At 46.7% G+C, this 17,262-nt stretch overlaps 2 protein-coding genes and 1 pseudogene across 3 annotated transcripts; all 3 read left to right on the top strand.

The window, feature by feature from the left end:
• The first annotated feature begins 6,422 nt into the window (after positions 1–6,422).
• LOC119324187 (serine/threonine-protein kinase PAK 3-like) lies at positions 6,423–12,229 on the top strand. 2 transcript variants are annotated; one of them, XM_037597952.1, is made up of 13 exons: positions 6,430–7,023; positions 7,375–7,804; positions 7,937–8,564; positions 9,319–9,359; positions 9,442–9,510; positions 9,835–9,935; positions 10,198–10,276; positions 10,799–10,897; positions 10,958–11,026; positions 11,129–11,178; positions 11,266–11,347; positions 11,579–11,673; positions 11,767–12,229. In XM_037597952.1, exons 1-13 carry the CDS (start codon positions 6,755–6,757, stop codon positions 11,903–11,905), a joined length of 2,151 nt encoding a protein of 716 aa, XP_037453849.1. In that variant the 5' UTR covers positions 6,430–6,754; the 3' UTR covers positions 11,906–12,229. The 2 variants fall into 2 exon arrangements, 1 of the variants encoding a protein (XP_037453849.1); XR_005156803.1 differs by lacking the exons at positions 11,579–11,673; positions 11,767–12,229 and having other exon boundaries at positions 6,423–7,023; positions 10,965–11,026.
• A 436-nt stretch (positions 12,230–12,665) lies between these two features.
• LOC119321342 (receptor-like protein kinase FERONIA) lies at positions 12,666–13,815 on the top strand. Its single transcript, XM_037595060.1, has one exon. The coding sequence runs from the start codon at positions 12,666–12,668 to the stop codon at positions 13,617–13,619; it is 954 nt and encodes a 317-aa protein (XP_037450957.1). The 3' UTR covers positions 13,620–13,815.
• Positions 13,816–17,039: 3,224 nt separating this feature from the next.
• LOC119321341 overlaps positions 17,040–17,262 on the top strand; it is a 2,236-nt pseudogene continuing 2,013 nt past the window's right edge.

Genomic DNA, 17,262 nt, shown 5'->3' with positions numbered 1-17,262 from the left:
CGTACCAGAAGTCAATGCTGAAAATGCTCCTGAAGCCAATGAGGCAACTGCTCCCGAAGCACCTGTTGTGCAGCCTGAAGCCTCAACTGCTGCCACTGCTCCTGTTCCGCCACCAAGGCCCTATACAATTGAGCAAGCATACAACCATGGCGAGCTAATCACAGTAAGATGGCCCATTCTGGTCCCTCCGCCTAATGTCTCTGGTCCTCAGTTTGACTATCACATTGAGCATAGGCCTCAGGTCCAGAAGCCAAAGCCAAGACTGCCAAGGTTTCCAGGTACTGCCACATCTGTCGGGTCCTTCAATGCAAATGGCTTCAAAAGCCACAACACCTTCTTTGACAGCTCAAAGAACCCTTACGCTAAGCCAAGAATATCATCTGGTCGTTTCTGGAGTCATCAGCAACGAAGCTATTACTCCTGCGTTCTGTATGATCAAGGGAGCATTTTCCCTCATATGCACCTCGACACTGAAGTCATTGCTGGACTGCCATGCTTAGAAGAAGCACTTGACTGCTTTCGTGATGCTAGTCTGCTCAGCTTTGTGACAGACAAAGAACATTGGAATGAAGAACTTTTGCTTCAATTCTATGCTACGCTCCACATTCGCGGATATAACAGAGATACAAAGACATTGGTTCTCGAGTGGATGACAGGAAATGTTCATCATGAAGCCAAAGCTCTTGACATCATTGAGCTTACAGGCCTATCCACTCCCGGAGAGCTATATGAACCTGGTTGTCAAAAACACCGCAATGCACTAGAGAGCATTTTCCATAAGCCTGAACCCAACATGAGCCAGATGTTGAGCATGATGAAGCCATTGCCTCATGACGCTGAATACCCAAAGGAGTTCTTTGTTGATGACCTTGAGTATCTGCCACGCACCGTATATCACATCATCAGGCGGACTCTATGGCCTATCAAAGGACATTCATCAGTTGCAAAACTTGAAGGAGCCATGAAGACATTGGTCTTTTACATCCTTAATGGCATCAGCTTCAATGCCCAAGATTTCTTCATCAGGCAACTGGCTGCATCTGGATCTGACCTTTTTGGCCTGAAATTCTATGCTCCATGGGTCATGCGCCTCATCAAGCAACACTCTGCTGTCAACTATCAGCCCTCTGCTCGCAATCATGTGATCTTTCTACTAGAGGTTGATATGTCAGTTGAAGCCATATACCCTGAGCCTGCGAAGAAGCCTCTTTGTCTTCAAAATGTTGAACATCAAAGCTTCACTCATCCTATGGAAGGAGTCCAAGCTGTTACGCGTGTCTATCCGATGGCTGGAAATACTCGTCTGCCTCATCGTGCGCCAATTGAAGCTACTGAGAGCACAATTGCTCAAAGGCCAAAGAAGCGCTCTCGGGTCCTCAATGACCGGGAACTTCTTGTGGCTCTGCATCAGAAATAGGATAAGCATCATTTCTGGCTCAAGCGTCAGATGCAAAGTCTCTTGGTGGATGTAAATCGCATTCGCAATCTTGCCACCAAGAATGCATTTGTCACTCATGAAACTTGTCGGCGATCACGGAAGAGTTTGACCCTGCTCAGTGCTGAAGCAGATCTTCAAGACGATGGCTTCACTGAACGATTCAAGTTTGACTCCACTCCTCCACGGAATGCTGTCCTACGACGAACTCCATCCCTTGAAGACTCTGACTATTCTTCCTCCGTGGCAACCGTGAATGCCAATGTGATCGATGATGAAGACGATGCTACTTCACCGCCCCCTACTTCTGCATGCATCAACACTGCACCAAGTTCGTCTGCACCGCCAAACGACAACGACAACCCTGCTGCTTCAACTACTCCTCATGAGGACGAGTACATGCTCTATGTCTTCACACCTTTTTGGTTATTACTGACAAAAGGGGGAGAAGCGTATGAGTTTGATAGTCTTCAAGTGGGTTCATATGGGCGGTTGCTTTATATTTTTCCTAGTGTTTACAACTCTTGCTTTTCATACACTTCGTTCTTTGAGTTGTAACACTTAAACTCGATGGTCGTCTGCTACTTATCTGCTCTTTCATGTGCGATGATAAATTCCGCACTTAGATCATTCTGCAGTTGTCCATTTTCCATTATGCATGTCATTCTTTAAGTTATATCATTTCATGCATGATGAATTATCTTCATAAGTTGAAGAGGATCTCCACAAGTACAACCTGCCATGTGCATTTGCATTCCAAAAGCAAATCATTTATATGCACATCTTCAGGGGGAGCCCTTGCCACTTATGAAGACAATACCCTATCCTTTACAATTTCACATACTTCTTTCCCGTTGAAACTTCAACCAGTTTGTCATCAATCACCAAAAATTGGGAGATTGTAAGTGCATCTAGTGCCACCCCTAGTTGGTTTTGGAGTATTGACGACAAAGTTGGTTGAGGGACTAATGCGTTTGTGAGAATTGCAGGATAACGCAGGTAGTGTCCCTCATTGATTCGGGTTACCTACCGGAGATGACCCCTAAAAATGTATGAAGATATTGAAGACAATGGTGGTATGTGAAGATATTCACATTGAAGACTATGACGAGAGAAGACATTGAGCGAAGACTATGGAGCGCGAAGACTGTGTTGTTTCATTGTTTCCTTTTCTTCTTTGTTGAGTCATAGGAACCACCGTACTGTTAAGTGGGGTCCAAGTGAACAAAGTCAGAGTGACTGAAGTGATGCTCAACCCAAATCCTATGTCTTCGAGCAAAGACAATGAGAGAAAATCTTATCTAGAGCTGGATGAGTCAGCTTTGCTTGTAGCCCAAGAAAAGTTGCCGTGTGTGTTTGAAATCTGACCGTTGGAACACATGTCAGTTCCTTAGTGACCGAGGGTCATTTCGGACAAATCAGGTCGGGTTGCCTTGTGGCTGTAAATAGCCCACCCCTACACCATAAATTGGTGGCTGCTCAGAGTTAGTTTACGGCTTTTGTCGTTTTGAGAGCAACCCACCTCGAAGCCTTTGAGAGAGAAATCCTTAAGAGGACAAAGCCCAAACACCCAGAGCCAAAGAGTGTTAGGCATCACTGAAGTCTTTCTGTCTGTGTAACCTGAAGACTTATTACACTTGAGGACTGTGTATCCTCCAGCCGGTTAGGTGTTGCGTTCTGAGCATCCAAGGGTCATTGTGGATTGCCGGTGAACGAAGTCTGTGAAGGTTCAAAAGTCTACCTTGAAGACTTACCAGAGTGATTGGGCGAGGACTAGGTGTCCTTAGCTCAAAGGGAATAAGGTGAAGACGCGGTCTTCTGAGTTAAATCTCAGCCTCCCTAACCAGACGTACAGTTGTCACAGCAACTGGAACTGGTCCAACAAATCCTGTGTATTCAACAAGTGACTGGTTCTATCCCTTCCCTCTTTTACTTTGAGTTTGTCTTCGTGAAGTCATTGCTTATTTGTCTTATCTGTTTGACTTCATCGCTTGACTACTATCGTTGATTGGCTTCATACTATCTTCCATCCTGATCCTTACTACTTAGCTGCTATTAGTCCTGTACTTTCACATCATTGCATACTTGACTATGGTTTGCTTATGGTAGTTTATCTTCCGCTGCATATCAACTAGGTCATTTCTATTGTTTGTCTTCGAAACCTCCACGTTTTGAAGACTTTGATAAAAATCGCATATTCACCCCCCCTCTAGTCGATAACTAGCACTTTCAGAATCGCTCCATCGGGTTCAGTTAACAGCCATCGATCGATCGCTCGGGTTCAGTAACGCGTAGCCTGTAGTGCAATCGCTCGGGTTCAGTTAGAGCCCAACGCCTCGCTCGGCTTTAGTTAGAGCCAACGCCTCGCACACACGCGCGTACGTACGAGAGAAACGCAACTCCCCGACCTCCCACCGTAACCGTCAACTCCCCGAAATTTTCCTCCCCCTCGTTTCTACCATGGTTTTTTCCGTCATGGACGGCCCAAAGAATGTCATGCATCTGCGTCTCCGGCCCGCCCAGGACGAAAAGCCCATTTTCTGTCATGATTTTTTGTCATAGAAGTAGGAGCCCACCACATCTATGATGATACCAGGTTTTGCCACAATTATCGTCATAGAAGTGTCATATGTATGACAGAAAAAAAATTCGTTCGGCCCAAAATGTCACGGATGTGTCTTTTTTTTGTAGTGCACAAGTTTTCGTCTTGACTCTCCGGTAAAAACTTTGGGGCACTTTTTTAAGTTCTTTATGTTGGTTGAATAGATGAATATGAGATTGTGTGATGCATATCGTATAATCATACCCACGGATACTTGAGGTGACATTGGAGTATCTAGGTGACATTAGGATTTTGGTTGATTTGTGTCTTAAGGTGTTATTCTAGTACGAACTCTAGGATAGATCGAACGGAAAGAATAGCTTCGTGTTATTTTACTACGGACTCTTGAATAGATCGATCAGAAATAATAACTTTGAGGTGGTTTCGTACCCTAGAATAATCTCTTTGTTTGTTCTCCGCTATTAGTGACTTTGGAGTGACTCTTTGTTACATGTTGAGGGATAGTTATATGATCCAGTTATGTTATTATTGTTGAGAGAACTTGCCCTAGTGAAAGTATGAACCCTAGGCCTTGTTTCGAAGCATTGCAATATCGTTTGTGCTCACTTTTATCATTAGTTACCTTGCTGTTTTTATAATTTCAGATTACAAAAACCTATATCTACCATCCATATTGCACTTGTATCACCATCTCTTCGCCGAACTAGTGCACCTATACAATTCACCATTGTATTGGGTGTGTTGGGGACACAAGAGACTCTTTGTTATTTGGTTGAAGGGTTGCTTGAGAGAGACCATCTTCATCCTACGCCTCCCACGGATTGATAAACCTTAGGTCATCCACCTGAGGGAAATTTGCTACTGTCCTACAAACCTCTGCACTTGGAGGCCCAACAACGTCTACAAGGAGAAGGTTGCGTAGTAGACATCAACTGACCACCCTCCGCGGGGACCCGAGCACTCGGCCACGCTAAACACCTGACTGAAGTCCTCTTCAGGATTGCTATGAGACGAGCTTGACACCCCTCCGCGGGTTCACTTGGCCCTTTCAGTAGGCTCCAAGGCGCATGACTCGTAAACCTGGGCTCGTAGAATGCCCGCGTTCCCCTGGGATAAGGAGTGGCACCTCTCCAAAGAATCAGTCCACGCGCCGACGTCGCCACTCGAGTTATAATGACATGCCCGTAATCGGGCCCCAAGTCTATCTCCTCCGAGAGACAAACGAATGCCACCATTTTTTTCTCGGCAATCAACAACACCCGGTCAACTGCGAAAATTTGTAGTCGAGAATCCGTTGTGTTTTCGTCTAAGGAGCAGCGAACCACGACCCGGAAACATATTCCGAGTGCCCCAGCAACACTCGGACCTAACCGAAAGATCGGCTCATTTGTCCTACGAAACCTCAACGGATTCGGGGGCTAATGATGAGGTAACCTATTATAGGTAGGGTCAAGGACCCATCATATGGGACCCACATGGGGGCCATCACCACCATGGGTAGGTCCCTGGACCATAGCACCATTCAGATGCATACATCAGGAAGTGCACTCGGATAGCTCGACAACACTCGGACAACCACCCGTCACTCGGCTAGACTACCACCACTCGGATTAAAGAGATGAAGGGACGTCGTGGGAGCTGCAACGGTCAAGGAATCCTAAGCCGCCCTAAAGGCAAAGTCAAGACTACCGTTACTGGTAACTCATGTAGTAGAGACTCTTTCCATTGTAACTGACACAGTCAATGTCATTAAATGCCCTGGCGATGTGGAGGGCATGGGGTTGCGGCGTACTCTATATAAGCCGCACCCCGCCTCCTGAGCCAAGGTCGAGCAACCTTTGTAACCATACCCATCAAATCAAAACCAAGCCTCGGGCACGAGACGTAGGTCTGTTACCTCCACGAAGAGGGGCCTGAACTCGTTAAACACCGAGTGCTACACCTGCGCTGTAGCTAGGCTCTGCTCATTATTCGTACCCCTAGTATTCATTGTCAGGATCATAACCCCGACACCGGCAGCAGACCGTGGAGACGCCACGAAGGCGTTGTGGCGCTGCAGTCTAGTATGCATGTATTATCTCTCGGTTGAGTAGTGGCGTGTGTCTATTTTGTCCGGTTAGCCCGGAATCTGCTTTTTAAGAAGGCCGCCTCACTACCAAATATCGTTCGACTGTAAGCGGGACGAAATCTTATTTCGAAAAGAAAAGAAAAAAGACTATCTGGACACGTTCCCATTCTCGAGTGGGTTGAGCTTGAGTGAGACCAAATTTAACACATGGCTGGCACCAGAAGCTGATTTTCAAGCTCAAGGAGACGTAGAGAGAGCAGGACATGCATGTGGTCTCGGGAATGGGAGGAAAACTTGAAACGGAGGAGAATTCCAGTTTGGGCTTCGGGAGAGGAGGCAGAACAGTGAGCTACACCTCACCCGTCTCGCTCATTGACTACACCTCACCGTTGGCGCGTGCTTGCTTAGATCTCCCGTACTGATGGACTTGTTTAATCGCTCTCCGGAAAACCCCATCCGCATCCGCATCCTCATCGCAAAAAGAATACTACTAAATTCCAGCCGCATGCTCCGGCGATGCCGCGGCGGAAGCGAAAGGCAAGAGCGACTGCGGTGGCGCCACTACATTCCGATGCTCCACCCCCCTCGTGTCCCGGCTCCGAGCAATACTACTACTCCTACATAGCCACCGACCAGACCAGGAGCCGCACCACAGGGGGTCAAGAAAGCAGCGGCGCCATCCCCGGCGATGGAGGCGGACGAGCTCCTGAAGAAGATACGGGCGCTGGAGGAAGGGCAGGCGGAGCTCAAGCGGGAGGTGGGCAGGCTCATGCCGGACCGCCGCGCCGCGGCCCGGCGACGCGCCCTCCGCGCGCTGCCGCCGCCGCCGCGGCCCTCCTCGTCGTCGCGGCGCGTCGCAGCCCGTGGCAGGCTGCCCGACAGGCACTGCCACTGGATACTGCAGTCGCTGGGGCAAGCCGTGCACATCATCGCCCCCGACGGGAAGCTTCTGTACTGGTGAGGCTCCTTGGTTATATTGTTCACCAAGTGTTTGATGAAATGCTGACTAGTGCTATTCATAGTCTTTTTCCCATATATTTTTTTGCAAAGTGAAAACTTTTGTAGAAAACTGCTGCAAGGTGACAGAACCTGGCAATTTGCCTAGTGCAAAGTGCATTTAGCTCCTTTTTATTGAAATGCAATCTTGATGCATGTAGTTAGTGTAGATCCCATTCTCTGGCCCGGTCAAGTTGACTAAAGAGGCATGGCAGATTCTTTATGCGATAGGCATTTCTACACACAATTGACTCTGCTCGGTTCTCTGAACACATGTATCACCAAACTCTTTGTTTTTGTTCTGTGATCTAGGAACCGGTATGCTGAGCATATGTATGGCTATTCTGCAGCAGAGGCAGTTGGCCGGAATGCCGTTGAATTAATTGTTCATCCTACTGACTTCGATGCTGCAAAACTCGTCATCCAGAACATATTTATGGGCAAGTGTTGGAGAGGGAGGTTTCCTGTTAAGAACAAAGCAGGAGAGAGGTTTTTCATTTCTGTCCACAACACCCCTTTGTACGATGACGATGGTAGCTTGGTGGGCCTCATCTGTCTCTCGCTTGATGTACGGGCACTAGAGGAGATATTTAGTCCCTCAGACTCGGCGGAATCCTATCCAAGTACAGCAAAGCACCGGTTTCATGCTAACAACTGGCCTACAAGTGGTTCAGTAAACAAAGGTTCTCTTCACTCCCAGCAACCTCCTCAATCTGCTATCACCTCCAAGATAGTAACTTTGGTAAGTTGCATTGCTGAACAACAGAAGAAATGATCTCGCTGTTTAATTTCAAATAGGAATCTTTCTGGTACTTATTCTTCACGTATTTCTTTCTTAGTGTATTGTTTTCTTGTTGTTGGAATAACAACGCAGGCTACCAGCGTTACAAGTAGAGTTCGTTCTCGGATAAGGACAGGTCAGAATAGCGACAAACAGTATGGTGGTGGCTGTGAGGGCCAGTATTCTGATCTCCAGGCCGAGGTGGCATCAAGTGAAGAAAACACCCCAAGTGGGGATGTAATGCATGGTGCCTTTGCGGCCCAAGAAAAATCCCTTGGCAAGTCGAGCAAAACAAGTAGTGATGATCCAGGAGAAGGAAAAGTAGGGTCCTACAAGATTTTTCGTTCGAAGGCTGAGGCATTATTGGCAAAGAAGGGCATATGGTGGCCTTGGAAAGGGCATGAAAATGATGGGGGTTCTGGAAAGAATAACGTGAACTCAACACAGTTGCAGGATAAGCAAGAGAATGACCAGAGTCATCAGAGGGTTGCAGTTCTAGAGCCTATCATAATTCCAAACTGCCAAAACAGCGAAGACACTTGGGCTACGAAATATGAGGTCTCAGGTTCCTGGTGGGATTTCAACAAGAACAGCACGAGTAGCATGAGCAGCACGGGGAGTACTGATAGCAGCGGTATTGAGAGAGTAGATTATGAAGCAGACTGCCTAGATTATGAGATTCTCTGGGAAGACCTAGTAATTGGAGAACAAGTAGGTCAAGGTATTACTTCTCCTTTGCAATTACTCCATCTATAGGCACTCAGATCTCTTGCTAACATGAACTCCAAAAAATTTAGGAGTAACCATACCCATAGCTTGCAATTACTCCATCTACAAGAACTACTTAAGTTGTTTGTTCTTTGTCAGTACTTCCTCACTATGCATGCATCTTAATAGCTCGCAAGCGTAGTAAAAATCAGTTCTTTTCAGTAAAATTCATCGCTTTTCATGCTTCTTAATAAAAGCTTGTGCATTCTCCTCTTATCTTTGGCATAGTTCAAATCGGTTCTGTTTCTTCTAATCTTCAGGAGTCATAACAGTTCAGTTAATTTCATGATTTTACTTTAGTCCTGGTGGCGTGGATGTCCATTCTGTGATTCTAAGTTGCAAGTGTTACATTTCCACAACAGTGATGGCTATGTTTGTTCGTAAGGTTATGCATGTACTCCCTCTGTCCCATAATATAAGAGCGTTTTTGACACTAGCGTAGTGTCAAAAACGCTCTTATATTATGGGACGGAGGGAGTAGCTTGCAAAGTGATCTTATATTATGGGACACTACGCTACGCTAGTGTCAAAAACTCTCTTATATTATGGGACGGAGGGAGTACTTGTTTACTGCTGAAAGTCCATGTAGATAATCACACAGAATTGTCACTAATATCCTTATTCTTAGACTGCTGTATGCAATCTGGTATTGTCCTCTTTTGTAACAAACGTACTCATTTTTGTTATTTCATATTTGGTGCATACAGGTTGTTGCGGAACAGTGTATCATGCTTTGTGGTATGGCTCGGTATGTCATTTCTGTCGCATGATTATGAATGGAGCTTTACATCTTAACAATAAATCCTCAGTATCTATCAATGTTCCTGTAGGACGTGGCAGCTAAAGTATTCTCCAAGCAGGAATATTCAAAAGAAATGATAAATACCTTCAGACAAGAGGTGGGCATCTATATCTACATACAATTTCTGGTGACCTTCAATTGCTCATGAATTTGGGTATAATGGCAATGAAACCACACGATATCTACTGTAATATTGAGACAGATACTCCATTATAGAAACAATTACCATTTTCGCTATTCTATGTTAATTTAACTATGTGAGTAAATATGAAAAAAGGTATGGCATTGACAAATTAATCTTCACTTTTATTGATTTTTGTGGGTCAATGAGCACTACATTGATAACTTTCTAAATCATGTTCTGTGATCGCTTTTCCATAGTTTGTGGCCATGACCATATTTGTATCCTTCAAATGTGTAGGTATCATTGATGAAGAAGCTACGACACCCCAATATAATACTTTTCATGGGTGCAGTTGCTTCGCAGGAACGACTTTGTATTGTCACTGAATTTTTGCCACGGTATGCTGTATATCTTCCTACATGTTTTTCTTATCGGTACTAGTAAAAACACTTCAAAGGATTGATGGATGGCTCAACTGGTTCTGTAAGCAACCAACCATGTTTTATACTTGCCTCTTATTGAAGAAGTTGGGAGTGCTAATATCCCTGGTTCTTTTCCTTTGATACTAAAAACACCTCTGACATACCATGCATTGATTTTGTACTAGGTAGAGTTGTTTTACTTGTTCTGTATAACTCTTGACTGAGTCCCATAATGCAGCGGGAGTTTGTTTCGGTTGCTTCAAAGTAACATTGGCAAGCTGGATCCAAGACGAAGAGTTAACATGGCTGTTGACATTGTGAGTGACTTAACAGCTGGTTAAGGATTCAGGAAATTTCAAGCCAAATTAACTACATGGAACTTTTGAGAAATGAGCATGTTGTAGCAGAAGACCTGATAAACATTCTTCAGTTGAAGATGTCAAGTATTGTTTTGAATAGATACAGAATTTACCTTTGCAACTGCCTAAAAGTGAAGTTAAACTGCATGTAAGCTAAGCCATATCTGTAGCTTCAGTGTATGGAAGAATGAAACAAGAAAATAGATGATATCATGTACTTGCCATCTAACAGGGTATCTTGTGCTATATGACACATTATGTTTCTACAATCATAAGTAAATATTATATCACCAAAAGTCAATCATGATTTCATGTGATTATGATGTGCAATATGCCAACATTGTTACCTAAACCCTCCAAAATGTGTGTTCATGTTGTGGGCTCTTAACCTATGGAGATAGAAGTTACTTGATGTTTTCTTTGCCGAGTACATATTTTTCCATGTGAGTTCTTAGAAGAATAAATTTAATATTGTTGCAGGCAAGGGGCATGAATTATCTTCACAGTTTCATCCCAACTGTTGTGCACCGTGATTTGAAATCGCCAAACCTGTTGGTTGATAAGAATTGGACTGTAAAGGTAATTATGAAACTTTATTCTTCATGCTTTATGTTGTCTCTTCTCACTTGGTTCTATTAGGTTGCAGACTTTGGTCTTTCACGTCTGAAACTCGAAACATTTCTGTCAACAAAAACTGGAAAGGGAACAGTAAGTACAAGCAAACTTAACCTTTTGAAATGGACTCTCCAGACTGACAAGATTGTCATAAACTTTAATCTAAGTACCTGATGACTTGGTTTCCACATCCAGCCGCAGTGGATGGCTCCGGAGGTGCTACGGAGTGAACCTTCAAATGAAAAGTAAACTCATTGTGGAGATTCTTGAACAACAGATGTTCTTGTTACCTATGGATGTTTACTGATTTCTTCCTTTTTTATTAAGTATAGGTCTGATGTATTCAGCTATGGAGTGGTCCTGTGGGAGCTTGCTACTCAGAAGATCCCCTGGGATACTCTCAATACAATGCAGGTACGCAGAGATGACTTTTCTACATATACTCCATTTTTGTGGTTTCTTAGAGCCAAAAAAAGATTCTTGGAAAATACTAGCTTACTGGTGAATGGTGAATCTTTTCCAATTGTGATCTCCGTCGTTGCATTTTAAGAAACCCTAGTTTCTTTTTTGCTGCTTCTTTTTGACGTAACAGCACAAACATCGCCATTAATGCCAAATCCCTAACGGTGGCCCCCTATGTTGCAGGTTATCGGAGCCGTGGGTTTCATGGATCACAGACTGGAAATACCAAGCGACGTGGATCCTCAGTGGGCATCGATGATCGAGAGCTGTTGGGAAAGGTACATATAGTACAGTACCATTTTGCAGGCTAGTGAAGGAGTATCAAACAGCTGATTCCTGATCCCACTAAATCAAATATCCCCTCTGTGCAGTGAACCGCAACGCCGTCCTCCGTTCCGAGAACTTCTCGAGAGGCTCCAGGGGCTGCAGAAGCAGTACACTGTTCAGGCGCAGTCAGAGCGCAAAGCGGCTGGGAAAGGTGCTCGAAAGACGAGCGTCAAAGATAGGTAGCTTCATGTTCTGATGGAGGATTATGGAGCTCCCATCTTGGGGAACAGTTTTCCATGATACTTCTATAAAGAGGACTGGCAGTACCAGAGAGGCGGTGAATGGCTTCTCAAGTTGCAACCTTGATGCTTTGGAGTACGGTTTGTTTTGTCTCTAGAGGACACTGGTGGCATGACATGAGACTGCCAGTTGTTTCAGGCTAGTCCGGATTTTCACAACCTGAGCACATCTGACCATGATACGTGTTTAGATACGATTGGTCTAACAGCTTGAAAAGTATCCGGTTTAATTAGTTGTGAGTGTGAGTTTTGGTGGTTTTAAAGTTGAGGGACGATTTCTAAACTTTTGCAAGAGTTCGAAGACGAAAAATATACTTATCCCTTTCCTAAGCTAGGTTAGGCTCCATCAGGTTCGCGGAGAACTCAAAAATGCTGCGAGTAACCATAGGGCTGAGCGTAGGAACTTTGTCCCGTCACGGACAGGCCAGACGTGCCGGAGATTTCCTTCAAAGTCTCCCGCGATGCCGCGATCGGTTTCGCCTCGCGCACGCATGGCGCACCTGCACGCACGGCTGCACCCCGTGTCAATGGCAGACTGATTCGCCCATGCAGATGCACAGGACTTGGTACCCGCCAAACGCTCCCCAACACCCGCGCTCGTCTCTTCAACTCGATCGCTCCTTTCTGCCCAAGACTAACTGACCACCGATCTCCCTGTGCACTGCCGCACCGACGTACGTCCAATGCACGTGTTGGCGGTGGTCATGGGCGGCGCCGCCGTGGCCATCGGTTGCGTGGCGATGGCGGCATACCTGTACGTCCACAAGAGGAATAAGAAGAGGAGGAAGGGGGAGACCAGCACCGGCGAGTGGCTGCCGGAGTACCGCTCTCCCGCCCCCCGCGGCGGCGGCAGGTCCTTCTCGCTGGCCGAGATCAAGGCGGCGACCCGGAACTTCAGCGAGGCGCTGGTGGTCGGCGTGGGCAGGCGGGGGAAGGTGTTCCGCGGCGTCGTGGATGGCGGCACCGCGGTGGCCATCAAGCTGGCCGACCCGTCGACGGGCCGGAGCGCGCGCGAGTTCCGGGCGGAGATCGAGGTGCTGTCCAACCTGCGGCACCGGCACCTCGTCCCGCTCCTCGGCTTCTGCTCGGACAAGGAGGAGACCATCCTCGTGTACCGGTACATGCCGCGCGGCACGCTGCGGGAGCACCTGCGCGGCAAGAGCGGCAAGCCGGTGATGCCGTGGTGGCGCCGCCTCGACGCGTGCATGGGCGCCGCGCGGGGCCTGCACTGCCTGCACGCCGGCGGCGTCGTCCACGGCGACGTCAAGACCACCACCATCCTCCTCGACGAGAACTGGGTCGCCAAGCTCTCGGACTTCGGCCTCTCCAACTCCAAGCACGCCACGATGGAGTCCGACGTCTACTCCTTAGGCGTCGTGCTCTTCGAGGCGCTCATGGCGCGGCCGGCGCTGCCGCCAGGGGACCAGGCCGTCGGCCTCGCCGAGCACGCGCTCACATGCCACCGGAACGGCACCCTGCCGGACGCCGTTGACGCGGCGATCAAGGACCAGGTCGCGCCGGAATGCCTTGAGAAGTTCGCTGAGACCGCCGTGGAGTGCCTCGCGCACCAAGGCACGGAGCGGCCGGCCATGGGCGACGTGCTATGGAACCTAGAGTTGTCCATGCAGCTGCAGCTGATTAATCCCAAGAGGACGTAACAAGGAGCCGTATTGGTGTACAGCAAAATCAAATATTCGTCGTGTCGTGCTTTTGGTGCTAAATTACTTTCCCACTAGCAGCACAGCTAGGTGCGCCCACCATAGTTCATGGCCTAGAAGAGCTCTCAGATGAAAAATGTAAATCATTGCAATGCGATGGTTCAGGTTTTTTGGGTTAAAAATGATGGATATGAAAGAAAAAAAGATGTAGGAGCACAACACATGAACTTATTTGAGCAATGACATAGTTTTCATCCATGACCCCAAAATAACTCATGCAAAATACATCGATCGAGGCTTGATCAATGTTGACGGCGTTGTCGTCCAACATGTGCACAAACTCGGCAGTCACATCATGCAAACATGCGCTATAATTTTGGCTCACAAGTCAAGAACAATCATAATGGCGAAAAGTGAAAACAACTAGAAGAAAATCAAAGTTTCATACCTTGTGCCCATTATGTCGAACACCTCGGGGGCGGTGGCAGCAGCGGCAGCGGCGGGCGTCCTTGGGGAAGCTCTTGCGGTGGCGATCAGAGGAGGTGGTGGCGCAGTGCTTGCAGTACCTTTTTTGCCCGCCTTCCCTCTCACCCCTGCCACCTTGTGCATCTTCACTAGCGAGATGGCGGCGGCGGCGGACGCGCGTGCCTTCTCGGGGACAGCTGCGGGAGCGACGGTCTGGACGACGAAGTTGCCCTGGCGCTTGTGGGGATGGACGGTGGAGGCTTGAACGGCGACGAGCGCGACACGGCCGGCAACGAGATCTGCTTGAGGGGTTGGCGCGTCCATGACTTCCACGGTGACAGGCGACGACTGAGAGACGTCCATGGTGGTGCTACAATGCCGGGGAAGGTGGTCTGAAGCGAGCGGAGGAAGATCAATGGCGGCAAAGGGAAGGGAGAGCGGGAACTACCACGCGGAAATGTCCCTCCCGCCAAATCTCGCTAGCTATAGGGGTCACCCTCGGGTCGGCCTGCCGCCTCATGTTTCTGAAGGTTGATGGGAGAATTTGCTGCGCCCCACAAAAAATTTTAAAGGTCGCGGTCCGAAACGGTATCTGTTCATGCCACTTTTTCGCGCAAAACTGTAAACTGACGGTTATTTTGCAGTTCGACGCGATATAAGGGGTCTGCTAGAGATGCTCTAACTTATTTGAGCCACTTGAACTTGTCATAAAGCAATAACCATCCGGACAACAACTATAAGCTCTTGATACCAGATGCATACCTACACCCCTGGTCTTTGAAGAGATCTCGTCGGCACGAACTGCTCAACACATGATGCAGAGCCAAGTGATCTTGAAGATATATGCCATCCATTTGCCTTGCCATGAGCATGGGATTTCGTGATGGGTCTATCGACACTTTTCTGATCTTGTGACGCTTGGTCTTCGGTGTGTCTCAAGGGAGAAACAAACTTACTGGTGCCAATGTTTGAGGAAAGTTTGCAGGGAAACAGGCAAAAAGTGTTTATCTATGCAAGAAAAGGCCATTGAACTCGTAAAGGCTCTAGAGAGAGAAAATGTATTTCGGGGGGAGCGTTTTGGCTCCCGGAAGCATTTGCTCCCGAATGAACAGTACCTCAAAAAAATGGTAAATGTTTTAGTAAAAAAATTCTGAATTTTTTGAGGATGTCGTGTTAGTGTCGTAAGCAGGCTTAACAATTTTCATGCAAAACGGAGCAGTGGTGTTTCGTCAGTGAGAAACAATTTTTAGGTAACATTTGGTGTTCAAAATTATATATTTTTTTGCACGGGCCAAAATGTTTAACCTTTTTCCCTAAAACTTTGAGGTAGCATTTTGATGTAACTATGAATAAAAAAAATTGGATTTTTTTTACATTGGAAAAATCAATTTTCACACGTGAGCCAAATTGGATTTCCGGAAAAGAGTGTCCTTTCATTCTCCCCAAAAGAAGGCGATCAAGTTTGAGAAGGAAGGGAAAGACTCACTCACTAGACGAAAGCAAAGCTCCATTCAATTTCTATATTGTCGGCGTGTGTTGAGGGGATAAGTTCTCCCATGCTTCTATGCGAAAGCAGAGGCCCTTTTCGATTTCTGTATCATCAGGGTGTCATGAGAGGATAGCATGCACTGAACTTTTAGACCTCTTTCAATGCAGACTAAGGCATAGCCTAGTGGTGAAAAGGGGCTGATGCCTTCCCACCCACACAGGTTTAAGGCATGATACTTGTAATTTGGCTTTGTTGCACCAATTATATTGTAGGAGATTTCCTTACAGTCTTTCTGTCAAAAAAAGTGCTTAGAAGAGGTGCTAAGTGCATTAAATAGCTTAGCAACTCAATTCACCAATGCATAGGTGCTTAACTTGTTGTTGCTAAGCTCACTGTATTTAATGATTTAGCACCTAAACTCTTTCATGCATTGGTCAACTTCTTTCATTTAAGTGGTTTGCCTAGGTTTACGTGCTTGGCATTGGTTCTTCCTAGGTTCACCAAAGTGCTCTCTCTTCTTCTTAATTACCGCGCTATGTCATTTTCCCCCTATGTGGCATGCTTAGCACCTGTCCACCATGGAGCACTCGGAAGGGCCTTATACGTTCACATGTTAACATACACTACATCCAAGATTTCTCTTTTATAGCTTTTTTTGGCGGCCCTACGGCGGACTAACGCCGGCCTGAACCATTTTATTAATAGATAACCGAGTACATTTACAAGGCAGAGAAAGGGGGGGGGGGTTGAGAGTACAAATCAATTAACCTACAATCTCATAGATAAGTGGAACAACATGGTACTTCAATCTCGAAGAAGGTGTAGAACTTGCTCATTGGAGCATCTATTGGACCAAAGCATGAGGTCGTCGGCAGCCGAGCGGGCTACGAGGTTGATCGGTTGAAGTTCATTCCGAAAAGCTTTTGCATTTCTTCTTTCCAAATATTCCACATAATAGCAATGATAACCATGGAGCGAGGTTTGTTGGTTAGTCCCTGTCCCAGAGATGGTGTAGGTCCGTCGGTAGCGCGGCGGTTTGAATTCAACTCTTCCCAAAACGGACGCAGGTGGTGGCATTGAAGGAGGAGGTGAGTGATTGATTCTGTATCCGGGTAGAATGGGCATCAGTCGGAGGTTGTTAACCCCCTTCGTATCATCTTTCGTTGGTGAATAGCCCATTTTTGTGTGCTAGCCAAAGAAAAACTCTCCATTTGTTGGGTGAATAGTTCTTCCAAATGGCCCTTGCGAAGGGGTCAATTGGCTTGTTGATCCAAACAGTCTTGTAAGCCGGGTTGCAAGTCATAGGCTTGCCATCAAAATGTCATGTTCGTTTGTCCATTACCTGCAAATTCAAGGAAACAAATGCAAGCATAGCACGAAGGTTTTCCAATTCGAGTTCGGCGGCATGAGTAAGGCGAGGAGCCAGGTCAATGTTCAAAGCAGGATAGCCTAGCACCCGTGCGACAATGGCCGTGGGTCTGAGAGTATGAGTGAAAAGAGCTGGGGAAACTGTTGCAAGGTTTTCAGTGGATCCTTTAAACCATAGATCTAGCCAGAAAGCGGTTGTCATACCATTACCAATATCCACCTTAGTCAGTGGTGGAGCTAGCGAGATATTACTGAGGGGGCAAATAGCCAAATATAATTGTGTGGAGGGGCCAAATATTGTATTTATCTTAATTTGTGTCA

The sequence above is a fragment of the Triticum dicoccoides genome, chromosome 6B (assembly GCF_002162155.2).
Source record: "Triticum dicoccoides isolate Atlit2015 ecotype Zavitan chromosome 6B, WEW_v2.0, whole genome shotgun sequence".
NCBI classification, from domain to species: Eukaryota; Viridiplantae; Streptophyta; class Magnoliopsida; order Poales; family Poaceae; genus Triticum; species Triticum dicoccoides.
This window is presented reverse-complemented; position numbering and strand designations above follow the sequence as displayed.